At 41.8% G+C, this 27,004-nt stretch overlaps 2 protein-coding genes across 3 annotated transcripts; one reads left to right on the forward strand and one right to left on the reverse strand.

The window, feature by feature from the left end:
* Positions 1 to 29: 29 nt before the first annotated feature.
* Positions 30 to 13,969, reverse strand: Adprm (ADP-ribose/CDP-alcohol diphosphatase, manganese dependent). Of its 2 annotated transcripts, XM_027427122.2 has the most exons (4): positions 13,798 to 13,969; positions 3,980 to 4,605; positions 2,660 to 2,776; positions 33 to 749 (listed from the first exon to the last, which is right to left on the reverse strand). In XM_027427122.2, the coding sequence occupies exons 1-4, from the start codon at positions 13,938 to 13,940 to the stop codon at positions 439 to 441; spliced, it is 1,197 nt and encodes a 398-aa protein (XP_027282923.1). In that variant the 5' UTR covers positions 13,941 to 13,969; the 3' UTR covers positions 33 to 438. The 2 variants fall into 2 exon arrangements, with proteins under 2 accessions (XP_027282924.1, XP_027282923.1); XM_027427123.2 differs by lacking the exon at positions 2,660 to 2,776 and having other exon boundaries at positions 30 to 749.
* LOC100770124 (protein SCO1 homolog, mitochondrial) lies at positions 13,907 to 26,657 on the forward strand. The gene is made up of 6 exons (XM_027427124.2): positions 13,907 to 14,169; positions 15,432 to 15,522; positions 18,236 to 18,433; positions 19,094 to 19,186; positions 21,338 to 21,453; positions 25,832 to 26,657. Exons 1-6 carry the CDS (start codon positions 13,939 to 13,941, stop codon positions 25,964 to 25,966), a joined length of 864 nt encoding a protein of 287 aa, XP_027282925.1. The 5' UTR covers positions 13,907 to 13,938; the 3' UTR covers positions 25,967 to 26,657.
* Positions 26,658 to 27,004: the final 347 nt, after the last annotated feature.

Raw genomic sequence — 27,004 nt, forward strand, 5'->3', positions numbered from 1 at the left:
GGTTTTTTGAGACAGGGTTTCTCTGTGTAGCTTTGGAGCCTATCCTGGCACTCACTCTGGAGACCAGGCTGGCCTCGAACTCACAGAGATCCGCCTGCCTCTGCCTCCCGAGTGCTGGGATTAAAGGCGTGCGCCACCAACGCCCGGCTCACAAATGCACTTTGTACAAACAAAATACTTAACAATGGGACTGAAAATTTAACTTTTTTTCCTTTTTTTTTTAGACAGAGCTTCTCTGTGTAATAGCTAGCTCTGGCTGTCCTGGAACTTACTCTGTAGACCAGGCTGGCCTTGAACTGAGAGATTTGCCTGCCTCTGCCTCTTAAATGCTGGAATTAAAGGTGTGGTGTGCCACCACACCCAGTGAGAATTTAACTTTGTTTGCAATAGAGTAAGACACAAAATAATGTCATTCTACAACAGACAAGACAATGAGACTTAAAAACACAAAACTTCTTCCCTCTTGTAATTCATAATTCTGTCTGGAACCCTGCCTCTCCCTTTCAGTAGCATTTTGTCAGGGTAGACATGAACTGTGCCAAACGCCTGGCTATCAGGAGCTGTTTCAATAACTCCTTCAAGGTTGACATGGTGCACACCAAAATGATCCTCAGAGTAGCCACCGTCATGTGTGTGACCGGCAAGGAAACACACCACACAATTATGAGACCATATGACTGACAGCGCATCCTTGTAGTTCCAAGCCAGGCACACACTGTCAGAGGCTTCTGGGTAAATGGGAAGATGGCCTGTTAAAGAAAAATTAGGGGTCAATTAAATCGTTTTTCATTAAAAAGACCGAAAGCTAGTACTCAGCAAAACCACACCTAAATACAATGCTTCTTCATCCACACCAAGACCAAGGTGGCAATGTGCTCTATAATTCAGCACTTGGGAAGCATCAGAAGGAGGATCATGAGTTCAAAGCCAGACTGAGCTACCAAGCGGGCAATCTAAAGCCTCATCTCTGGCACACAGAACAAACAGATGGGTAGCTGGTTCAGATATAAGGTGGAAGCCACATTTGTATAGGAAAATGATGTCTGAGGTCTACAGAATCCCCAGGACATCCGGTACCTGGCATCTGTAAAGGCAGCCAGGAGTCAGCCAGATTCTGCACTTTAATCCAATCTCCCTGATTTCCTCAAATAGGAATGTTACATATAAAGAACGACGTCTCTAAAAAACAGCTCAGGAGCTGCCCAGGGGTTGTGTTATATAAAAATGTCACTGAACAGCAACAGTTCAAGAGACTCTAAAGAACCTCTGGAGATCAAGGCTGCCAGATCCAATTTGCAGCTGCAAAAAAAACTGATTAAAGCCTGGAACATTGACCTCAGGCCGAGAGAAAATATGCAGGAACAGACGAAGGACTTCCAGTCCGTCTGAGACCAGGCACCAGGCCAGAGTTGTACTCTGAAGGGAACAGCAGAGCTCACCAATCCTGGTTTCCTTCCAATCACTTAGCTCTGCTCTGCTCCTGGTCATCTGTAGCCTTACATCCAGGCAAGTCCCATTTAATACCTACCTGTTTATAAGCAAGTGAGAGGGAGTGGGGAAAAGACTCCTAAAGCGGGAGGAAATTTGGTGTGCCCAAGCACTTGGGTGTGTGTCCTCCCCTTCTTCCTTCCTCTGACAGACATGAGCTGTTATAATAAGGCTGAGAGGCTAAAAGGAGGGTCAAATGGCAGCAGACACGCTCCTATTCAATGCACTTTACAGATAGAAACACAATTTTATATTACCAGCCACCTGAAGAGCCTATCATTTTCAAACGAGTTTCATTAATGATTTCATGTGTTACAAGCTGAGAAAATTCTAGTTCACAGGTTTTGCTTGTCAACACTCACAATGTTCATGGAACCAAGAGACAGATGGCATCCAGACATTACATGTGATTCCAAATTGCCTACTATCTCTGACAGAGGTGTGTCTTAAGTGAAAACAGCAGGAAACTAATGCCTCTGGAACTGTGGGATTGACAGAGAACTGCAAGAGCTTGCTGTCACATCTCATACTAGCTTTGCTTCAGCTGGACAACAGTGACCCAGTAGTAGCAATATCGCTGCCAGCCAGGGCTCCTAAGGCTAAGACTTGGTGGGGCCTGAAAAGAATTTCTCAGTTAAAACTAGTACATAATTTGATCCCAGTTGAGAAAAGTCTACTTTGAAACCTAGGGGAAACTCAGAGACACTAATAGATGGCAAAATGGTTTTGTTATTTCACAATTCTTTCCTGACTCATTCTTAAATGTTAAGACCTACATTATATTTCAGTGAAAACTATTAAGTAGGACTGGAGAGATGCTCAGCAGTTAAGAGTACTGAGTGGCTGCTCTCCCAGAGGACCTGGATTTAATCCCCAGCATCCACATGTCACAATTGTCTATAATTCCAGGAGAAGGGACCTGATACCCTCTTCTGGTGTTTTTTGGGTACTGCAAACACCCAGTCCACAAAGACACATTCAGCAACACCCAGTCCACAAAGACATATTCAGCAAACATTCATACACTAAATAAAATTATTTTAAAACCTAAAAAAGTAAAGTATCTGTTTTACAGAAAGATGGTATCGAAATAGAAATATTACTATTTTTCATGAATAATTTCCCAATTTCTAAAATGCAGTGTAACCAAGGAAACAATTTACATACTTACTCACAATCACCACCTTTTCCTGGTTCAGGTCAGAGAATGTAAGAACTTCATTCAACCAGTTCAGCTGTTCTTGGCTGAATCCTCCATTAAACTGGACATACTGGGGCTCAGAAAGTCCTGAATGAATTCAGCAAATTAGACCCACGGCATATTATTTTCCCTCATTTGGACATTCAAGTTTTGCTAACATAGCATGTTCTTTAGGGATATCTAATCACCATCTTAGGAATGTAGAGCAATATATAAATACAGTGATGTGAATTCTAGTGTTGGTCTCCTCTGCTTATTTCACTGGCTTTCCACTACCCTGAAGGTGCAACCCCCTTACTATGTCCTTCAGGCCCTACAACACAGTACTGTACCTTCACCCCCGTATGGATCCTGTGCTGCCTAATAATGCCAGTCTTACACAACTTAGTGCCCTTGCATTTGTGTCTCCCCGTGCCTGCCAGCTTCCTACCCCACTCTTTCTCTTTCGAAGTGTAAATCCTTGACAACAGCTTAAACACTTGAGTCCAGGGAGCACCTCTGTCTGCTCACCTAATCTAAAACTGCATCTCTAGCTCTTTGCTGTAACTTACTCTATGTTCCCAGCATGGTTATCATGAGAAGATAATCTTGCTTTTGTTTCATTTACTGGTATATTTTGGATCTGAAATGTTCAATAAGGCTCACGTATTGAAGACTTGGTCACGAACTGTGCTGCTACTAGGAGTTGGTAGCATCTTTTAGAAGCAGGAACTAGTGAGGGAGTCAAGTCACAAGGGAGACTACAAGCTCAGGCTCTCTTTTCCCACTTTGCTTTCTGGCCATGAGTGAGTGGTTTGCTCTATTCTTTATTCCCTGTTACAACATGCTGTTTCACCACAGGCCCAAATGCAACCAGGCCAAGGGACTATGAACTAAAACCCCATAAACTATAAGCCAAGACAGAGCTTTCTTTCCTCCTTGAAGTTGATTATTTTAGGTATTAATCAGTGATGGAAAGCTAACAAATATATTTATTAACTGCCCTACCTACCTGGTGGTATGGTTCTCTCTCTCTCTCCTCTCTAGACACACACACACACACACACACACACACACACACACACACACACACACACCTTATTCCAGGATGGGCATTCAAATATCTGTTAAATGTCTGAAGTTTGAATTACTTATAACCAATTCTTGTGACATCAAGCTTGCAAGAATCCTGACCCTGAACAACAGCGACAATAAACTTTTACCTTAATCATCCATCTTCCTGCTGAATAAAAGGTAGCTGAAGAATTTAAAGACAATGTATTAGATTCTCAGCTCAAAGCAATAATTCACCTTGGGGACTATTTAACTCCACATTTGGGTTGTGCTCCCTCAGCATCTTCATACACTGCTCATATTTTGGAGAAGACTGATCTATGCCCAAGACACTCAGGTCATAAGCATCAAGTAAAACAAACCGGAATTTAGGAAAGGGTACAAAGTGATAAGCATAATAGTTCTCTGATGGCGTGGTCTCAGGATGCTGTACAATTCGGTCTTCTAGAAACTTGCTGTTAAGTTTAGAGTTGACTAAGAAGTCTCTACTGAAGTTATAGAACTCATGGTTTCCCCATGTGTGGTGAACGGGGACTTTAAGCATTTGGAATGTGTTCATGACAAGTTCTAGAGACTTTTCTGATACTTTGTACTGTGCATTGTAGCCATCGATGATGTCTCCGAGCTGTAGGACACAGCAGGGCAGGCTGTTCTCTTTATTCCAGTCTTCAATGGCACCCTGTAAGTGAACAAGACTGTGTCGGTAGTACCTCCGCCTGCTTCTTTGATAGTTGAATCCATCTTCTAAATCAGCATATTGAATATCTGCTATAATTCCAAAGGAAAAAAGTGGCTCTGAACCATCAGCCAGGGAATTGGGGTCCAACTTTTCAGCCATAACCTCCAAGCAGGCTTCAAAAAAGCTAACGGGAGGGAAAAGATATCCATGTTAAAATAGAAGAAAATGACAAAATAGGTTAATTGACTAGACAGCAAGACAGATGGACAAGGGTGTGGGCTCTAGAAGTCAATGTCTTAGCTCTAAAATGCTGCAATTCTCATCTGTAAAAAAGATGATAACCTCTGTCACTCAGAAGACTAACAATTTACAAAAGGGCACAATCATATTGAACATCAGGAATTCCAACTACAACAGCCAAATTCAAATCTGCAATCATGTCTCACTTTCCACCCATTTGAAATATGATGATATACACCTGCTGCATGTACCATCACAGTCACACTCATCCCCTCTACTTTCCATAGCAGACCTCCACCCTGCAATATTCAAGCAGGCCCAGTCTTTTCTCTTTGTTGATGAGCAGACTGCGGGATGTCTCTCCCTTTTCTGTATCTGAAGTAGTAAGGTAAGACAGTGGTATGAAAAGGGAAGGGAGTGGTCTAATGAGGAATGGCCACAAAGGCTCAGGAATTTGGTGTCCCACCCCCAGTTGGAGGCATTACGGGGAGGTGCAGCCTTGTTGAAATAAGTAGGCCACTGAGGGTGGGCTTTTGAGTTTAAAGCCTTGTCCAACTTCCATTTCACTCTCTGGCTCATGCTGCTATACAAACACTATGACATCAATGTAAGCACTGTCCTTTCCATGAGCATCAGGCCCTGCTTCAACAGCTGAATTCTAATTTGAACCAGTTTTCCTAATCTTAGAATCAATCCCCATCCCTGAACCAGAAACAGAAAACAAATCTTTTCATTCCACACATAATCTCCATTTAAACTTGGGAAAAGAATCTCATTAGGTTATTTATAAACAGAATTTGAAACTCTAAAATAACCCAGAGTACTAAGGATTATGACAAACGTAAAAGGCCAAGTTGCTAAATTATCAACTATTCTTATTATGAGAAATAAGCCACTATAGTGCTATCTGAACTGATTAAGACCTTCTAAAAACTCCTCCGACTTTCTAAAATCCTTCTGACTCCTGGTTGCCAACCACCTGCTCTGTCTAGCTCCAGAGTTCCTACTTAATCCCAGTTTAAGTGTACTCCTGACAGAGGCTCCAGCTCCATACTCAGTACAGGTGTCAGACCACAGCTAGACATGAGAGTGAGGGGCTCTCCTCACTCTGAAACTATTGTCACTGGATGGCTCACTGGGTAAAGGTACTTGCTAACTGCCAAGTCTAAGGAGCTGAGTTCAATTCCCAAGACCCACATGGTGGAAAGAGTGAACTCTAGTCCCCAAGTTGTTCTGTGACTTTGGATGTGCACTGTGGATGTGCACTGTGGTAACCACATATGTATGTTCACACAAATATTTTCTTTCTTCTTTATTTAAAGAGTGTTTTTAATTAGTGTTTTTAAATTTGTTCTCTTCTTCCAGTTGCTACTTGAAAATCCTACTAGATATTAAGTCTAAATATATGTGATGGGGCAGCAATTTCCTAAGCCTTGTAAGCTAAAAGACATTCTTATTGGAAAGGCAGAAAACTAAACTGAAATTACAAGAAACACGAATTTCATCTAACTAAGGCTGAAACATCTCTGATCTAATTAGTTTCAGATATTTGCAATTCCAAGTACAGCTAAATAGGATTAAGGCAAAGGCCATGCAGCAGCAAGTCTGTCCCATGAGCATCATCCCCATAGCTCAAGACAAGACTGACCCCAGAATGCCCTTTGGCTGTGCCAGATAAACCCGTTTGTTTGATATTTAAACTCCTAAACTTCTAGATGACAGTAAGTTCTGTGGATTTCTTAGAGAAGGCTTAGTTCCAATTGCAGTATAACAATCTTTGTAAATACATATTGCTCTCATTGTTAATAAAAAGCTGATTGGTTGATGGCTAAGCACGATTTTAGGGCAGAGAGAATGCTGGGAAGAAGAAAGGTGGAGTCAGAGGAGTTGTCAGCCAGACAGAAAGGAAGCAGGACACACAGGAGAAGTAAAAGCCACGAGCCTTGGGGCAGCACACAGACTAATAGAAATGGGTTAATTTAAGTTGTAAGTTAGTAATAAGTCTGAGCTATTGGCCGAGCATTTATAATTAATAAATCTCTGAGTGGTTATTTGGGAAGCAGATGGTGGTCCAGATGAAAAACTTTACCTACACCCAATGATCTTATCTTCTTTCCAGAAAGCAAATGTTATTTTTGCTCACTTAACAGTTATTTCCTGTTGTTTATGTAACTATATCCCTATTTCCTTTCAGGTCAGTTTCCCTTCTGAGATATTTTGTGACCTATCAATTTGGGCTGACCACATAGGGGTAAGTGCACACCCCAAGCTGGGTCGATAAACTTCAGCTTAGAAACATCTGTCAGGAGCTTGAGCACAGCTGTTGCAGCCACTTTCACTAAGCTGAAATGACTAAGGCAAGGCTGTCTTGTCCTGACTCCATTTTGTATCTGTTTAGACATTCTTCAGCCCTACCGCCCACAACAGACACTCTGACCATGGTCCAGATGTATTGACTCTTCAACCCAAACCCCCATAACAGACACATCTATCTTGGCAACACATTTGGGGGTTTCCATGACCCTGACCATGGTCCAGATGTATTGACTCTTCAACCAAAACCCCCACAACAGACACATCTATCTTGGCAACACATTTGGGGTTTTCTATGACCCTAACCATGGTCCAGACTTAATGACCAAAATAATTAATGTCTGTATAAACTAAACCTAAATAACTGATAATGGTGTAAGTCAAAACTAATTGTCATGCTGTGACTTTAACAACTTTTAAGTTTTGCTAACACAGATGTTGCAAAGTTACCTTGACCCTTATCTAAGACTGATGTACTTGTGGTCAGTGTGGTCTTTTGACTTTAAAAATGCTATACTCCAGAACTTATGTACCAAGAATCCCCTTGAGGCACTAACCCACGCTTAGTCAAGGCCAAAAGTAAAGGACTCTAATTTGGCCTTACATGTGTGGTGGCCTGTAACTTTTTCATCTATACTATAACACAACTTGAGTTTCAGGGGGAAATTAACAGAAACAAGATCTAATATGGAAGGGAGTAAATCTAAATAATGAAAGAAAGAGTCCTGGAAATGCTGAATACCTGGACCCACTGGTCCCTGCTAGAACTACCTTAGTCATTCACTGTCCCACTGTTATTCAACAGGTTCTTCTTAAGCCAAAAGGCAAACCAAATTACTTTCTGTGAGTTAACAGCCAATTCTATCAAATGCTATTTCCACTTTACACTTGCAGTATGGGGAAACAAGGGACTAGGTTAAGGTTTGACAACTTTCCAAAGAAAAGTGGGAAGAACCACACAGGGGGCACACACTTCCAGTCTGTTCTGGGTATAAATCAAAACCACATTGGTATGGCTTTTAAAACTAAAGTCAAGGGCGGGGTGCCAGGGTGCACACCTGTAATCCCTGTATTCTGGAGGCCGAGGCAGGAGGATCATGATTTAAAGGACAGCTTTGGGCAAAATATATCTAAGCTCATTACAAAAATTAAGGTCAATGAAAGGGGGCAATATACAGTGTTATTAACTAAATCATCTTGAATAAGCAGAAAACATAAAATCAGACTGGTGATACTGGACACAAGGGATCCTTGATCACAACAATAAGACAAGTTAAATGTGTGTGTGTAGGGGTGGCCAGGCAAAAGATTTACCTGAAAGGAAAAAAGGATGAGGATGGGGGACCAGTCAACAGACAGAACAAGCATTATAATAGGCTGCTTGAGAGGTGCTGGGTCTGGCAAGTCCTCCTACTCGTGATATAGTGGGCCTGCAACTTAGGGTTCTTTTCAGAAAATACTTAGCCGAGAGCTCATCTTCCCTTTTGATCTGCCTTGATGTGTAATGTAAGCAGAGCAAGAGATTACTTCTGCTCACCTTCTACAGACCCACATCCTCTCACCTGCTACTTTGAGTTCAAAGGGCATTTTTTTTTTTTTTTTTTTTTTTTTTTTTTTTTGGTTTTTCGAGACAGGGTTTCTCTGTGTAGCTTTGGAGCCTATCCTGGCACTCGCTCTGGAGACCAGGCTGGCCTCGAACTCACAGAGATCCACCTGCCTCTGCCTCCCGAGTGCTGGGATTAAATGCCTGGCTCAAAGGGCATTTCTAACAGCAGCCTCTCCATTCTCCTCAACTAACCTGAGCTGACTGGCAGAAAAACAGAGCCTCTAAAGAGAAAATACAGGTGACAATTCCCAGAAAGTCTTGGGTTAGCTCTGACTTTCAAAGAAAAAAGTCTTTGCCCAGCACAGGGGATAATTACATATTATCTCAGTGTAACTACTTGTATCTCTCAGAAGGCTCAACAACTAACTGCCCACCCTCTCACCCCTTGTATAAGTCAATTCCCTTCTACTAATTTCTGTCTCCTGGTTTTACCCTGAAACCAACAGAAACTACATTTACCAGTGATGGTGATGATGGCATTTGCAAAAATTTCATATGTCTTCAGACATCTTTTTCTTGTATAACATACAGATCATGCCTGGCCAGTTCATCTCTAGAGACTTCATAATATCGCTCCATACTCGCTGGTATTTTTTAATTTATGACAGAATGGGAAGAAGGGGATAAGGGAGGTAAAGGGGGGGCATGGTCCACACACCATTAACAAGATCAAAACTACTCTTACTGAGTAATGAGTAATTACTAGTAATGAGTGAAGGCCTAAGAACCCATCTTTTATCCCCATGAGGGTCTCTGCAACATATCACTGTGACCTGTTAAGGGAAAGAAAATCTAGAGGGAAGGACCAGACCACATTCAGGGACAGACGGTTAGTATCACAGTGACTAAGGGTGGGCAAAGAGAGCTAAGCACCCAGAGAAATTACTCTTTGCTAGTTCTGGGCTATTCTTTATGGTTCAAGGAAATAGATGTAAGAGGGCTTGAGAGACTGGCCTTTGTGGACAGAGACCAGAAACTCAAATCCTTCTCTAGTCAGGAAATGGAGAATAAGCAACCAATTGACAGGAACTTTTTTTGCAATACCCGTCTCCACAAAATACCCCAAGCAGACTCAGAGAAGAGTATTCCACAATGTTAGTGCCAGTAAGAGGAAGTGGGAGGCAGGGCATGCTCACCATTAGGCACAAAAGTCTAGATCTACGATAAAGCAGACATGTTACAGTGCCAGGAAATTCAGAAAACTTCCAGTTTAGCTCATCCCACTCAAACTAGCACACAATTTAAGTGGCCTTGTCAACTAATGATAAAATAAGCATCAAATGGTATTATGTATATCCTATCTCTCTCAAGAGAAGTTCCTAAACTGTAAGCAAATCCATCTGATACCTTGGTGGTTTCTGTTAATAATATAAGTTGCAGATTTACACACACAACATGCTACCTTTGCCAGGGCTCTATGGAGTCTGGCTTAGAGGTATTAGCAGGTATTCATTCAACAGTTGGTTACAAATACAGATTCATATCCAATAGATAAAGACACTTTGGTAAACGAATACAATGGAGAGTAGAGCCAGTAGTAAAATCCTGGCTAACAGAATTTAATGGATGGGTTGAATACAACATCAAACCCAACCTTTAATTTGTGTGTGAGTATGATCACATAGTTGAGTCCAGAGCTGAGACTTTGCCCTAGGCAAAAACATGTGGATATAGAAAGGGAGCAAAGCTTTCATTGAGTCATCCTCAAGAGGAAAAAAAAATGATTTTGACTGACAGTGATCCAACATGCCGAGCAGAAATTTAAGAACCCTACTAGCTACTTTCTTGAGAAGCCCACATCCATGCTCTTGTGGCTCTCCTCCTAAGTACCTCTTTCCTATTAACTCTCATGCTTAGATCTATAACATCTCGTAAGAAACTCCAAATACTGACTCATTCAGAAGCTCTGCAGAAGCAGAGGACTCTGAAGAGAGTGCCTGAGACTGCTACAGGCAGTAGCAGAAGCCATGCTTCCTGCTCCTGCCCCACTGGGGCTGCCATCTTTCCTGGCAGCGGCAAAGGGACAGTCCCTAATGTAGTGTTGCTTCAAGAGCACCTCAGGATAAGATCTCTTCTACCTGCAAACCATGAGAAGACCTGAAAGCATTTTTTTAGAGGAGAGAAAAATCCTTACCCTCTTAAAAACAAAGCTAAGCCTCATTTTAAAGATCTATCAGTAACTGGAACCTTACTTACTTTGTGTCTTTGTTTGCTTCACTGTTTTTCTTTTAGGTGGTGTTAGTCTAATACATACTCAATGAATACAACCTTCCATTATTGCCTTTTAAAAATATCTACTTAATCGCCGGGCGTTGGTGGTGCACGCCTTTAATCCCAGCACTCCGGAGGCAGAGGCATGCGGATCTCTGTGAGTTCGAGACCAGCCTGGTCTACAAGAGCTAGTTCCAGGACAGCCTCCAAAGCCACAGGGAAACCCTGTCTCGAAAAACCAAAACAACAACAACAACAACAAAAAAATCTACTTAATCACTGAAATCTTCCTTGGGGGCTGGAGAGATGGCTCAGCAGTTCAGATCCCAGCACCCATACGGATGGCTCACAACTAGCTGTAACTTTACCTCGAAGGGATCCAAAGTCCTCTTTTGATATTTGAGGGCACCACACACCATATAGGTACACCCACGTAAAATAAATCTTAAAAAATGAATTCATAGGCTGGAGCAATGGCTCAAAGATTAAGAGTGAAGACTGTTCTTACAGAGGATCTGAGTTCAGTTCCCAGTACCCATGCCAGGTGGCTCACAACCACCTGTAGCTCCAACTCCAGGGGATCTATCACTTCTGGCCTCCTCGGCACCTGCAATCATGTGTACACGAACAATTTGAAATTTTATTTAAAATTTAACAAACAATTCTTCTTAGAGTTGTTCTTTGTATTTTCACCAGTATATAATCAGGTCTATACTTCTTCCAAAAGTTGAGGACAGTTGCACTTATGGTCCTGATAGCACAAGGAGAACCTGTGCGACCATTAAAGTGCTGGGTATATATACCTAACAACTGGGATATGCATCCTCAACCCTCCAAGATTTACACACCACAATTAAATCACTACAGGGTTCTGTGGTAAGCTTTAGTGATTCATTAACAGCACAGGTCTCAGGTAGCACATGATTAAAAGGCCTGGTGACGTTGGTGCTAATCTTTGAACCATGCGTAACAATCTACTGTTTGCTTTATTGCTTATGTGGTTTGATGTGGCGAGTAACGGCATCCTCTCATGTACATTCATATGGAATGATGCTCTTGCGATCTCCATGCTCAGATTCCCTCATATCCTGTATTGATGAGACAGTTTGTGACAGCTGATGGCTGGACAGGCAAGGGTATATATTACCCCTGTTCAGCAAATAAGTTATAGGAAACATATCTACAACCACCAACAAAGCTTAAAATTAAGGGGTCAAAGTCTCAGAGGGAAACTGAGGTAGGAGACATGAAAAGGAATCTGGTTGGAGTCTCTTGCCATCTGAGAGCCAAGATTTCCCCACTATTAATAATGTTTGGTGCAAAGGTTGCTGACAAAGAAACAGGTTTCCCTTTATATAGAGATTTCAAATAAGAACGTTAAACAGTAATGAGCTACACTTAAGGCCTAAGCACATATCACCCCGCTGCTTTCCCAGACATAAAGCTACAGGTTTCTGGAAATTTTACAAATAAGACTATAAACTTTATTTGCACTATAACATGTCCCAAGGCCCTTGGTGTAGCCCTATCTAGTGCACCCCAGGAGCCAGCCTATCATCTCATTTCCCAGAAAAATGAAAATAAAAGGAAAAGTTGTTTGACAATTTTCTGAGATATAACTTCAGAAGCCATTCAAATTATATATATGTATATATACATACATACATACATACATACATACATACATACATATATGTATCTGTTGTAAAGACACTTAAGTGTGACTCTTCTGAGACTCCCCACATCCATGCTTTTGGGTGCGTACTCTCCTCCCAAGCATCTTTCTATTAACCCCTGTTCTTAAAATTTGTATTTAAATCCCTTCATAAACTTCAACAATTCTGTATATAAAAAAAAAAAAAAAAAAAAAAACAGGCTGGGCGGTGGTGGCGCACGCCTTTAATCCCAGCACTCTGGAGGCAGAGGCAGGCGGATCTCTGTGAGTTCGAGACCAGCCTGGTCTACAAGAGCTAGTTCCAGGACAGCCTCCAAAGCCACAGAGAAACCCTGTCTTGAAAAACAAAAAAAAAAAAAAACAAAAAACAAACAAAAAACAGATTTCTAGTAGCTTTGAGCATAAATTTCATAAGCTTCCAGATCAACCTGAGAAGAAACAAATACCACTAAACTATAACAGTAATTAATGGGTTAGAGAGCAGCACAATAAGGTCAGATGGTCCAAACGCCAAGACAAATAGCACCATGCTCCAATGCTACAATCACTGAAGCAATGCTAGGATCCCCTTGGGCGGCCGGGTGGGAGGGTGGTACTTTAAAGCATCGTGGGTGTTGGTTTACAGACACACCACCACAGAAACAAGGCGGGGAGGGAGGGAGGGGCAAAGGTTGCGGACACTAAGACATAAACAAGAGCAGGAAACAAACTAGGGCTATTTGCCCAGTACTTGCAAAGCAAATAATAATAAGCAAATGAACGGAATACGAATTAAAATTTCTCAAGGATCGAAAAATAGGTATGTGGCTGCAGCCAATTAACTAAGCTGTCCCAGATGAGGAAACCTTCCACAACTTTAAAATGAGGGGTGGGTGGATGTGAGACCTTTTAAAGAAACGAGCCACTGCAGACTAAACGAAGGATGGATATGGCGCAGCACACACTTTTGCAGTGCCTTGCTCTCAGGCAGCTTGTACCGTAGTTGGAAGCGTGGGGGTCTTAAATCCTTATCATCATGGGCACTCAAAGTCTTATAGTAATTTCTCTTAAGCCATGGGTTATTTCAAACGTCATGGGACGACTTGCTACTCTGGGGTCCGAGACCTCCGCAGCTCTACCGGGCCGGTTTTGTAGATTGGGGAGGAGGAGAGGATCCCCAGTCTCCTGCATCTCGAAGGAGAGAACCCCGCTAGGAGACCTGGGACCACCTAGTCCCATCGTCTTGCCTTGAGATGGCCGATCATATTTGTTTGCTCCAGCCGCGGCACCCCGGCCCAGGGCCCGCCGCCTACAGCCCGCACCACCCGTCTCCATCCAGGAGAACCACCTACCGCTTGCAGCCGCATAGCCCTGGACTCCTTGACAACCCGTGGATAAACCGCATCACCACCGAGTCGAGAGGAAAGAGCGTCTCGCCCGGCGGAAGCGGAAATGGAAGGGCGGCCCCAAAGTAGGCGCGGTCTCCTAAACTCATGGCGGCGTTGGTGCGATCAACCTGTGCGGTGATGCGGCCGCAGTGTCGCCAGCTCTGGCGTCTGTTCCCTCACGGCCATGGGCTTTGGGGTCCGGCGGGGAGTCCGCGGCCGGGAGAGGCGCGCTGCTGTCTAGGGATCCGGGCCTTCAGCGTCGGGCCGCCACCGCCGGAGGCCAAGGGGCCGGGACCCAAGGGCGGCCAAGCCGGGTCGCGCCGCCCGAAGCCCGGGGTGAGTGTCCACAAGGGACCTTCGGGGCTCGGCGCTCTCCGCAGCCCGGTATCTCCGCATCCCGCTTGGTCACAACCTCGGGTACTCCCTGGCGTGCCCTAAAAGGACCATGGAGTCACTTCCTTGCTTCTTGGTCACCCGGTAGTTCTAGCCTTTACAGAACTGTTTCCTGGTCAGCTCATAGTCCCTGCCTCGATAGAACTTGAGGACCTACTCCCCAATCCGCGCGGTTTCAACCCAGGGTTTTGTTCCAGAAACAAAAAAAAATAGTTCTGCATTTTTTTTAAAGATTTATTTATTTATCATGTATACAGTGTTCTGTCTGCATGTATCCATGAAAGCCAGAAGAGGGCACCAGATCTCATTACAGGTGGTTGTGAGCCACCATGTGGTTGCTGGGAACTGGACTCAGGACCTCTGGAAGAGCAGGCAGTGCTCTTAACCTCTGAGCCCACTCTGCAGCCCCTAGTTCCGGATCTTAAGGATCTCAACTTTAGCGTGACTCAAAAGTCAGAGCACTTTTATAATCTCACCGAATTTCGCTTCAGTGGTTCAGTGTATAAGTTGAAATTGAAACAAAAATGCGGACATATGTTGCTTTAATCTCCACCCCTTCTTTCCTCCCTTTCTCCCCTGTTCCTTTTTATCTTCCTCTCATTTTAATTCTGTCTCTAATTCAGAGCCTCTTCCTTGCTTGTGTTAGTAAGAACTGTGGATTTGGGGAGTAGGGAATATCTTAAGCAAACATTTTAAAGAGTACAGTATCAGCATAAGCCAGTAATCAATTGCAGGCTTTGTGATGTTTGATGAGACCAGGTCTCTTATGTCTCAGTTTGGCCTAGAACATGATATGCAGCCAAGAATGACTTTGAGCTCTATCCTCCTGCCTTCTTCCTCTTCCAAAGTGCTAAGATTACAGGTGTGTATTACCACACCCGGTTTTATGCAGTGCTTGGCATGGAACCCAGGGGTTTGGCACATGTCAAGCAAGCATTGTACCAATTACTTTAGCTCCATCTTCAACCCTTAATTGTTTTTTAAATTAACTTTGGTAACTTTTCCCTGGAAACAAGTGCTTTTGCAGTAGTTATAACTGTATGCACAGAAACTTTCAGGATTTATCCCAAAGTAACCCGAGGCACTCAATGTATGTAACAATGGTTTGTGTGTATATTTTTGCCGTGAAAATATAGGTCATAAATGCAGCAAGGTTAAATGTTTTCATCTTACTTGTTTTATTGTTGAAATCTCTGCCCCAGTAGCCCGTTTCTTGGAAGTCTTTAGCTTTGACTTTTGCCATTGGAGGATCTTTATTGGCTGGAATGAAGTACTTCAAGAAAGAAAAGATAGAAAGTAAGTCATTATCTTTTGGACCATCTTTTTGTTTTTAAGCTTTTGTTTATTTTTCACTGTGTTTTTGCGAGTGCAAGTGCATGCATGCTATGGCGAAAGCCAGAAGATAACTTTTGGGAGTTGGTTCTAGTGTATTTTTTTCTTCTATGGTGGGTTCCTGGGATTGAGCCGTACATTTTTATCTACTGAGCTGTTGGCCTGACCTATTTTTTAATTTTTTTATTGAAGATAATGTGGTTTTACTAATTTAGAAGAGTTTCGAAGATGACAAATAAAAGCCTCCATATACCTTTCATCCAACCCCTCTCCCAGTTTTGACATCTTATACAGTCAGGACACAACTAAGAAATTAAAATTGATATAATTAACTGGGTTGCAACATTTAATTGGATTTTGCACATTTTCCATCAGTGTCTTTAACTTTTCAGGGATGGACTCCAAAATAACACTGCTTAATAGTTTTAAAAGACAACTGTACATAAGTTGAATGTGGGCAGTTGGAAGTCCAGAGAATGAGTACAAAGATGACTAAGGTGTCCAACTGTTGGGGTACAGTTAACAAGGAGACAGACTCAGAAAACCAGGATTTCACTAGATGAGGTTCTTCCAGGCCAGAGGGAAGTGCAGGGGTCTCTGGGGGCCTGAGGAAGACTTGACCTTGGAATCTGAGAAGACTTCCCAGAGGTCAGGCATGGAGAGCAGTGTGAGTAGATACTGCAAACCAGTTGGGGTTGCAGACGTAGACAAGAAAGCTAGGAAGGTAGTGACAAAGCAGCTTAAATGTAAGCTGCTTTGGGCTTTAGTCTGAAATTTCACCTACAATAATAAATTCATTTTAGTTTGAAATTTACTATGAAACAAACCGAAGTGTTCCAGAATTATTTGGTTACTTGCTGACATCATGCCTCGCCTCATATATTGTGTCATTCTTTCTACATAATCAGTACCTAAAATTTAGAAAATTTAACACTTATGGTACCATTGTTCGGTCTAAGACAATCTCAGGTTCAGTCGAGTTTTGTTACTGTATTGCTTTTGTGAAAAAAAGCATCCAGTTCAGAACTGTTCCTTGTTCCTGGTTGTCTCTGCAGATTGTAAGTTTCCTAGGCTTTACCTGACTTTCATGACCTTGACAACTTTGAAAATCACAGGCCAGTTTTGTAAATTGTCCGTCAGTCTGTACTGGTCTATTCTTTCCTCATGATTCAGTTCAGGCCTTGCAGCCTTTGACAGGGTTGTCATAGAAGTGATACTGCACCATTCATTGCATTTATTCAAGTGCATTATGATTTCTTTTTGTCCTATTATTAATGGTGTTGGATCATGTAAGACAATGTCACCCTTCTTTTGTATAAATTACATGTTTTACAATGTGTCTGTGTGTGCTGTTCTCATCACTCTGAATTTATTCATTCATTTTTGTCAGTATAGACTAATTTGCTATATTTTCAGTGGGTTGTGATCTGTCTTTTTTTTCCTTTTAATATCCAAAGTAACTTAGGGGAGCTTATGGTTAGTTGTTTTGTTTGTTTGTTTGTTAATTGTCAACTTGATACAACCTAGAATCACTTGGGAAGAGTCTCATTGAGGAATCAGCTAGATCTGGTTGGCCTATAGACACACACATACACAACCTGAGGATTCTCTTGATTGCCTTAAATGACTTGAGGAAACCCAGCCTGAAAGTGGCAGGCAGCCCCATTTCCTGGTTTGGGGCCCTGTACTTTATAAGAACATCGAAAGCTAGCTAAATGCCATCCATGCAGTTTCTCACTCCTCTAGAATGTGGGTGTGATATAACTAGTTGCTGCAAGCCCCTCTCACTAAGACTTCCCTACACATGGACTATTTCCAGGAAATTGTTAGATAAAATAAACCCTTTCTCATCTGAGTTTCTTTTCTGTTTTTCTTTTGTATTTGAGATGGGGTGGCTCTGGCTGTCCTGTAATTCACTTTATAGACCAGGCTGGCCTCGAACTCACAGAGATCCACCTGCCTCTGCCTCCCAAGGGCTGGGATGAAAAGTGGGCACCACCACCACCTGGCCCTAAGTTTCTTTTTGACGGAATATTTTATCACAGCATCAGAAATGAAACCAGAACAGAGCGTGTTGTTCACACAGGATCCTGTTTTTAGGAGTCTTTGGGTTTTTCCTTCTGCCACTGGCTCTCCTTGCACTTTGTTTCAGCTTATTTCAGCATTTCTCTACAACAAAAATCACTCTCAACTCCTTCCTTTTAGGAGAATCTCTGTATATCGAAACCATAAACTCACAGATGTTCCAGTTTTCTCTGGTTCCTAGTTCTGGCTTTTTTCCATGAATAACATTCTTATCCCTATTTGTTTGCTTTGTTTATTTAATTAATCTTCTATATGAAACTAAGGTCCCATCACCACTGCCTTTCCCATGAAGCTGCCTCTAGCACACCCAGCCTCTAGGCTCCCTCACCCCCACACTGAACAGCTTAGGACCCAATTGTTCTAGGAGAACACATTTTACCACTTCATTATGGTGCTTGTCATGTGTTACAGCATTTCATTTTCTTATTTTATGCTTATCTTTTTGAAAGTATTTTTGTTAGTGTCTTGAAAGCTGATATTTTGTATTTTATACCTCCCACCCCATCTACATACTGTTACTTGTATTATGCTAACTATGTCAGATATTTCAGTGACTCTGGTTACAGTGACTTGTTTTGTTTGGTGCTTTAAGAGCTGGAGAAACAAAGACATCGAAGCATTGGAAAGCCTTTACTAGGAGGACCATTTTCCCTCACAACTCATGATGGAGAGTCCAAAACTGACAAGGACTACCTGGGCCAATGGGTATTGATTTATTTTGGCTTCACTCATTGCCCTGATATCTGTCCAGAAGAACTAGAAAAAATGATTCAAGTTGTGGATGAAATAGGTAAGAAAGCAGTTGTTAATACACTATTTAACAGTACTGTTTGCCACATTCCCATAGTGTGTTAGACAGGGTGTTGTAATTATTTGATCTATAAGAACATAAAGTTTCCATGTTCATCTGTATGCTTTGATTCCAGGACCCTACTCTCTACCAAAGGAGGCTTGTTTGGGTGCCACGTATCAGATCACTTAAAAATGTCTTCATGCCTCTATCTTTTTTACCACAGTGTTCTCATTGTGTTTCCCCAGTGACATTGATGGGTAGATTCAGAAATCTTGATTAATAAGTGGTATTTTATTAGTGTCAATTAAAAGCAGTTAGAAGGAAGTGTACCTCTTTAAATTTTTTCAGTGTATTCAGTCTATCAATAGCTTACCTTGTCCTTGAGATCTGGTAATTAAAAACTACAGGGATTGGATCACATTAGGAAATAAGATGGCCATGAGAAGTGATCTGGGGTACCAGTATTTATGTATCAGTAGATGTGTTTGATAGAACTTCTGTCTAGCTCCACCACAGACAGAAACTTCTCCATTCCAGATAGTCTGATCTGTCCTCTGTGTTGCCCTGACTTTTCACTATAACACCACCTTCTCGGAGTGTTGCTGGGTTTGTCTTTTCCCTAATGGTGACTGTTGACTAATTGGAGCTTTCTTTCAGACAGTATTCCGTCCCTGCCAAATTTAACTCCACTTTTCATCACCATTGACCCAGAAAGGGACACAAAAGAAGCCATCTCGACTTATGTGAAAGGTGTGTTTTACTGATAATTTATACATACTTAACAGTTTGCAGTAGTAAACCAAAATAGACAGGTGGTATATCAACCCTTTGCAGGCAAATAAAACAATGAAGCTCAGTTACAGCTGTATTTAGTTGACACATGAGAAGCAGCTTTGCCCGTTTTTGGTGCTGTGCTGTTTGCTTTTGTCACAGGAAGGGCTGGAACTTGAGTTTCGTGTATACCTAAGTTAAGTGGGGAATGAGAGTGCATTGCTTCTAACTCTGTATCTCACTGTCCTTTTTGTTAAAATGGAGAAACATACATAGGGAGTTTGTACAATGGAAGATTCAAGATGAATTTTAGAGTGTTAACAACTTTGAAGTTAGCCTTTATGTTGTTGTTTGGGGAGAGTTTGTTTGTTTGGAGTAACTTAACTGTGCCTTTGGCTGCCCTGGAAATCACCGTAGACTGTTACCTTAAACTCCCAGAGCTCCACCAGCCTCTGCCTTTGGAGCGCTGGGATTAAAAGTGTATGCCACCATTCCCTGCTTAATTCTACTGTTTTAAGAAACTTACAAGATTATGTAAACTCTAAAAAAGTAACAGCACATATATTCTATGACTGAGTTGCCCATAACCATGAGTTTTGCTTTTGTATAAATTTTATTATTCGCTCTAAGTACCCCCTGAACAATCTTTTTGTTGTTGTTGTTAATTTATGGTAGTGCACACTTTTAATCTCAGCACTGGGGAACTATGAGTCAGAGGCCAGCCTTTTCTGCACAGAGTTCGAGGACAGTGAGGGCTACATAGAGAGACCCTGTCTCAAAATTCTCAACAAAACAACAAAGGAAGTATTTTTCATGCAATACTTCCCATGTCTCCCACCCAGCTCCTCCCAGGTCTTCCCTACCATCCAACCTCATGTTTTTCCTCCCACCTCAAAAACAAAAAATAATTTTTAAAAAGAGAACAAAAATGGAAACAGACAAAAAACCAAGAAGACAAAAAAAAAAAAAAAAGCTCAAACAATAAAACAGAAGTTCACAAAAAGAACATAGAGTCCATTTTGTGTTGGCCGCCACAACTCCTGAGCTTGGGGCCTGCCCTGGAGTGTGGTCGATATTGCCATTAACACTTCACTGGAGGAAACTGATTTTCCTTTTCCCAACTATTATCAGTTGCAGATAGCTTCTTGACAGGGGTAGGACTTGTGTCCACTTTCCCTTCTCAGTGTTCAGATTTTGTCCAGTTTGAACATGTGCATGCTGTCACAGTCTCTGAGTTCATACCTGCCTCAGGCCTGTTGTCTTCGGAAGACACTGTTTCCTTCTGTCTCTTAAAGTCTTTCCACTCCCTTTTCCTTGTGGGTTCTGAGCCTTGAGGGAAGTGGGTCTGATGAAGACATCCTGCTTCAGACTGAATCCCCTCCCCAGCTGTCTTACGGTTTCTATTACTGTGAAGAGACATCGTGACCACACAGCTCTTATAAAGGAAAACATTAAATTGGGTGGCTTTTATTTTCAAAGGTTTAGTTATCACCATTAGTACCACATTGTGACCTGCAGATAGACATGGTACTGGAGCAAGAGCTGAGATTCCTTAACTCACAGGCGCCACAGAAGGTGGTCTGAGACACTGGGCGGTATCTTGAGCATGTATGAGACCTCAAAGCCTACTTCCACAGTGACACACTTCCTCCAACTAGACCATACCTACTCCATCAAGGCCACGATTCGTAATAGCACCACTCCCTTTGGGGGCCATTTTCTTTCAGGCCACCACACAAGCCTCTCACACCCAGTGATCCATCTTACCAGCTTCTTAAACTAGTTTTCTTTCCATATAATGCAGTGAAAAACCTGAATTAAGTACTTTCCTCAACTGCATATGTTTTTAACTAAATTAATTTAAAGCATCATTTAAATAACTTGAGTATATTCTTTCAGATCTTTATTATGTTATGGTCACAGAAAGACCCACCTTTGCCATAGGGAGAATTTTCTTTTTTTTCTCTGAGTTTATGTTCCTTTAAATCATGCAGCAATGTTTGGAGACTAAGGAACAAAGTGTCACCATAGCTGCTTTATAGTGGTTTTATGTATGTTTTTCTGATATTTTGGTCTTATTTTAAGTTTCTTGTCTTTCATTTTCACTGTCTTTTTCATTTTTATATTTAGAATTTTCTCCCAAACTCGTTGGTTTGACTGGCACAAAAGAAGAGATTGATGGAGTGGCCAGAGCATACAGAGTCTATTATAGCCCTGGCCCTAAGGATGAAGATGAGGACTACATAGTAAGTCAATGCTCAGTTTTCAACTGCTAGCCTGGCCTTGGATCCCAGGTTCTCACACACGTGATATACCTGACTGGCTTCAGAGGTAAAGGAAAACCTGAAGGGCTAAAGAGGCTCAGTGATTAAGAGCACTTGCTGCTCTTTCAGAGAACCTTGTTTCAGTTACCAGTACCCACATTGTGACACACGGTTGACTGTAAATCCAGTTCCAGAGGATCCAATGTCCTCTTCTGGACTCTGTGGCACTAGGCACACACATTGTACACATACATACATGTAGACAAGCACTCAAATACATAAAACAAGTATCTCTTTAAAAAGAAAATTGAGGCTATTGTAAATTCCTTGAGAATTTTGGATAATTTGAAAATCTAGTAGGCACATATATTTTTGAGAGGTGAGTGTTTATTGCTTAATTTATATTCATCCCATAGTTTGTCTGACTTCCCTAGTTGCATACAATTACAAAAACAATACTCAGGCACCATGTTGGATTCAGAGGAGCACCACATGGAATTCATGCTGCTTCAGTTTTAGTTATCAGCATCATGTTAGTTCTCCCTGTGTCCTTGATGAAGTGGAAGAAAAATGCTCTAAGCCTTTGGGATTCATTTATTGTATTGAAAAGCAAGAGAAAAAATAGTCTTCAAATAACAGACTATAAGTTTTAGTGGCTGTAACAGTCCCGTTCAACTTGGGGTTCAATAATAAGAGATGGGACATCTGCCCAGTTTACCTTTGTGGTTCTTTCTTTAAAGAGCTGTATCCTTGTTAATCAGCATTGTGTGGGAAGTCTTGAGCAACTGAGTCCATTTCTGATTGGTTCTCCCCTTTAATACAGTTACAATGGCTGGTTTGGGGTTTGCCTGAGAGAGGCTAATCTTCTAGGCATAAACAAGTCTTGTTAAATTCTATTATAGGCCTGTTCTGAAGTTAAAAGAAAAAATTACAAATAAACAAAGTGGCTGGTTTTATTTGTAACATTTGAGTTCAGACAGGCCAGGTGTCACACTTCATGAGTTTCAGGCCAACTAGGACCACATAAGTGAGACCCTGTCTCAAAATTAAAAGCAAGTGAAACATTACATTCAAATGACAAGTATTTTCCTGAAACCAAAGCTGCTCTTAACTGCAGGAATGGAGCTAAGCAGCTAGCCTATGTGGTCCCATGATGCTGTCTACTACCCCTTCACAATTTTCGGTTGCCCTTTGCATAGTAAGAATTACCATTTCTTGTTTTTTGTGGATCTCCAACAGTGCACTTCCTGGAGTCAGTTATAACGTTCATTATAAACCAACCACATGTTAGGCCTAAAATTTGCAATTGTGAGTCAGATAATCTGAAATATAGTTATTTTTGTCTTAAAGATTAAAGTACCTAGACAAGAGTTTTGTAGCTTACTGGTCTGCTGGTCTGCTGGTCTGAGCTCTCAGACTTCATTGCTGTGCATTTGCTAAATCAACCAACAGGGGGAGACACTTCCAAGGTTCCTAGAATTTTTCATTAGTGCGACTCGTCTTGAGGCTGTGGATGGAAATATGTTAGGATTTAAGGACCAGTAAGGGGCAATGCTTAAAGATTAGCCTTAAGGTGTAATGGGATGATATTTTCATAATCTCAGACAATGGTGACAAAAGAATCTTTAGATACTGTATATAAACTGAGCATACCAAACAGAATTCACCACAAAGCTAAATTTGCACATTACTATATACGTATTTATCATACACATCATACCACATTACTATATATAAATGTTAGTTAGAAAATAGTTCAAGAAGAATACAGATGTCTTTTTAAATTTAAGCTAAGACAAATTCATAACAAAAGAAATGAAGGTTATTTAGTGGTACACTTTTTAAAAACCTGGTAGTTTAGCTGTGATTGGAAAGTTTGAAAATCTGTTGTTAGAATTGGAAAGCTAGGAAATGAGTTGTTGGAGTGAACTTTGAACAACAGGTGTTTTCATGCATTGTTGATAGGAATGAATCTGGTAGGCCCTCTTCAGAGGGTAGTGTGGAAGTATGTAAAACTGCTTTTACCAATATGAGTGCTACTTGGAGATTAGCTCACAGCTGAATCTTGTAGCATGTTGATAAAGACTAAGGACTGAAACCCAGGCAACCATTTTTAAAGAGTTACTTTATCCTATGTAGAACAGTGGTTTCTGTGTTACCTGACAAGAGACTGTCACCAAGTGTCAGTTGTGTGACAGTGGTTGGTGGTGCTAGGTACAGACATAGTAAAGGAAGAGAATTTCTCTGAGAATATAGTAGTAACTAGTGACAGAGGTTCTCTGCTAGAAGAACCAAAGGACATTGGGAGTCCAGAATGGAAGAGTAGTGTGCGTGCACTACTTTTTTAGGCAGTAAAAAATGTATATTAAAAAAGATATGAGTTGCTACCTCTTCAGTTGAATTGGTAATAGTGGCAACATAGTGATAAAAGGATGAGGACTCTGAAATTGGACAGGTGCTAGATAGGCACTTAGTAGCATCTATAACTTCCCCTCTCCAGCCTGCTTGTACTTTATAGAGGATTGGTTGAAATGGCAAGTGAGGAGTGGGTACTGGGTTACTCACTGGGTAACAGTGCCTGTTGCACAAGCACAGGGACCCGAGTTCATCCCCAGCAACCACGTAAAAAGCCAGGCATGGTCATGCACTCCTGAAACTCCAGCACTATTGTGGGTGGTAACAGTAAGTTTGTTGGGGCTTGATGCTCCCGTTCTGCTCCAGGTTTAGTGAGAGATCTTGTCAGGCTGAGGGTGACAAGGAGGCAACCCAACATCGTCCTCTGGCCTCGGTGTGGGTGTGGGTGTGCATATTCACCCCACATGTATGTATAAATGCACCACACACATCAAGAAATAAAGGGTGTGTAGTTGCTGGTTTTGTTTTCTCTACTACAAACTACTAGACTTTCACAAATTCTCTATTAGAACAAATGTTGATTTGCCCCAACAGTAATTGAAAAGTGACTATTGATAAGTTTAGCAAGGGCAGAAGAATTTGTTTTACCACATACTAGTTGGTAATTTATATTAAGAACCCTCAAAAATCAGTCCAACATACTGCAGTTCTGTTCTTTAAGAAAGAAAGTGAATAGAGAAAATGAAAGAGGTGTGGGTATGATATGTGTACATGAAATTGTCAAAAATTAATTCTCTAAAAAAGGAAATATTGGAGAAAAGATGTGTATAAGATGCAGAGAAAGGCTTGAGGCGAAAGCCAGAGTTTTAAAACTTGAGTCCTCTGTCAAATGGGAGGAGACATTCCAGACCCTGCCTGGCTCCTACAGTAAATTCTCCACATGAAGTCACCAGCTGTCTGAGCTCTTGGTGGCATTCTTTCCTGATGGCAGGGAGTGGCTCTTTCCATTTGCTATCTCCTTATGAATGTGTGTGTATAAAAAGGTAATAGCCTCATGGCTAGATAATGTGGGTCGGGGTATATTCTGGGGAGTTTCCAGTTGGTGTATGTGATGGTATTCCTATCTTTTCTTCCTGCCTTGTCGAACAAGCTTGCAACAAATTCCGAGGGCTTAGGATGCCAAATCTACTCTTAAAATATTGTGGAAATGAATATCCAAAAAGAGTGATGACCAGTCTGAACTTAAATTGGAACTGAGACATTTTAAGAGCATAGTCAGGAAAATGGATGGTGGGTTGAAGAGCCTCCCAGAGAGCAGCATTTGTGGCCTGTGGGGTTTCCAAGCAGTGTGCTTCAGATACGAAGCTCAGAATAGCAAGTGCAGATTTCCCAGGAGAGAAAAACATCTACCTGTTTTTGTTTGAATCACTGATACCTGGACTAAATCACTATTAGGATTTGTAAATTGTATGTTTCACTAGTGGTTGGTTTTCTCATAAAGCATGACAAGCAGAGATGAGAGCCAGTTCTTCCTTAAACAAGAGGGTGGACACCCAGGCACTCACTGGATTTGGAACTACTCAGAGTAGTTCTGATCACTGATCTGACTCCCCATGTGACAGCTTGTGTGAATGAAAAGGTGACCAAATGAGATACGCCCAATCAGAAGTGGAAGGTGTTTCAAAACAGCATCGCTGTTCCACAGCATAGGTTATTTATGAAGGCTAGTAGAAGGTGAATTCTTCTCTCAGAGAATGTATGGCTGAGTATATAAAGATCTGTACCCAAAGAATCCTAAGCTAATCCACAGCAGTGGCCCTTGGAGGTTTCAGACGGTCCCCGGCTGTGAGTGCTGGGCCATTTGGTAGACAGTGCTTCCCTGAGCGGATGCTATAGTGGTTATTTAAGCACTGATGTTAACATCTCTGACCTGTGGTGTATTTCTCTTCAACAACATAAGATTGGTGATCGTTTTCACACATGCCTCCCCCCCTCTTCTTTACAGGTTGATCATACAATAATAATGTACTTGATTGGACCAGATGGAGGGTTTCTGGATTACTTTGGCCAAAACAAGAAGGCAGCAGAAATAGCTGGTTCAATTGCTGCACACATGAGGTCACACATGAAGAAGAGGTAGCCAGAGTGGTGTCACCAGACACAGAACTGTCTTGTTGAAGAGGAAGGAGAAGGCTTTGTCTCCCAGAGGAGCCTCTATATACTTTAACGTACAGCATGGCCTCCATACCCTGAGATCATCATTCCACATGAGATGTTGACCTTGGGCTCAGCCAACCCAGTCTGCCACATAGCCCATGAGTCCAAAGGCCAGGGTAAGGACAGCCAGTGGAGAACAGGCCTCTCAGAGCCATCAGAGAGAGGCACACGAATGCCCTTCTATAAGAAGGAGGCAGCATTGCTACCCCAACAGTGCCTGGGACCTTGTTCAGGCAAATTGTGGGGCCGGATTCTACAGTGGAGTGTCATTTCCATAGTGCGCTTGCCTTTTCAACTTTGTGCTTATTTGCTGATTGTCAAGATAGGCATTCAAGTTTATCTTTATACTTGAGAATAGAGTTCATTCTTCCTTGAAAAGAAATTCATTCCCTCAACGGGTATTGCTTTGACTACTGAAGGAGAAAACTTACTGTTTGACATAACTGTTGGCTCAGTTCCTGCTTTTTTAATTTTTTAATAGCAAAATGATTTGCCTGGGTTTTCAGTGGTAGACCAAATGGAAATGAGGATATTAATTATACTGACCTAGTTTTTTTTCCATGTATCAGATTACACAGTGTATAAAATAAAGCTATAATCAATTTAACAACTTGGACAAATGTGACAAACTTCTGTGAAGAGTGGGTGCCTAGCACACTGTGGTTAGGACGGAGGCCACAGACTGAAATGGGTGGGTAGACGGGTGCTTGTTAAAGTTCAGGCTCCCAGACTTGGAGCTCACCTCTCTTGTCTGGGTGACATGCAGAAACCTGGGTTTACTGGGGCAGGTAACTGACTGGCTGATGCTGCGAGTCCACACCTGGATCAAGTGTCATCTCATGGAAAAACAGTAAGCATCAGCAGCAATTCCAGAAAATAATCAGTGCCTGGGACCTTGTTCAGGCCAATTGTGGGGCTTGGGCATGGTGCCACCTACCTTTAGTCCAGCACTCGTAGGGCA

Source organism: Cricetulus griseus, chromosome 7 (assembly GCF_003668045.3).
Source record: "Cricetulus griseus strain 17A/GY chromosome 7, alternate assembly CriGri-PICRH-1.0, whole genome shotgun sequence".
NCBI classification, from domain to species: Eukaryota; Metazoa; Chordata; class Mammalia; order Rodentia; family Cricetidae; genus Cricetulus; species Cricetulus griseus.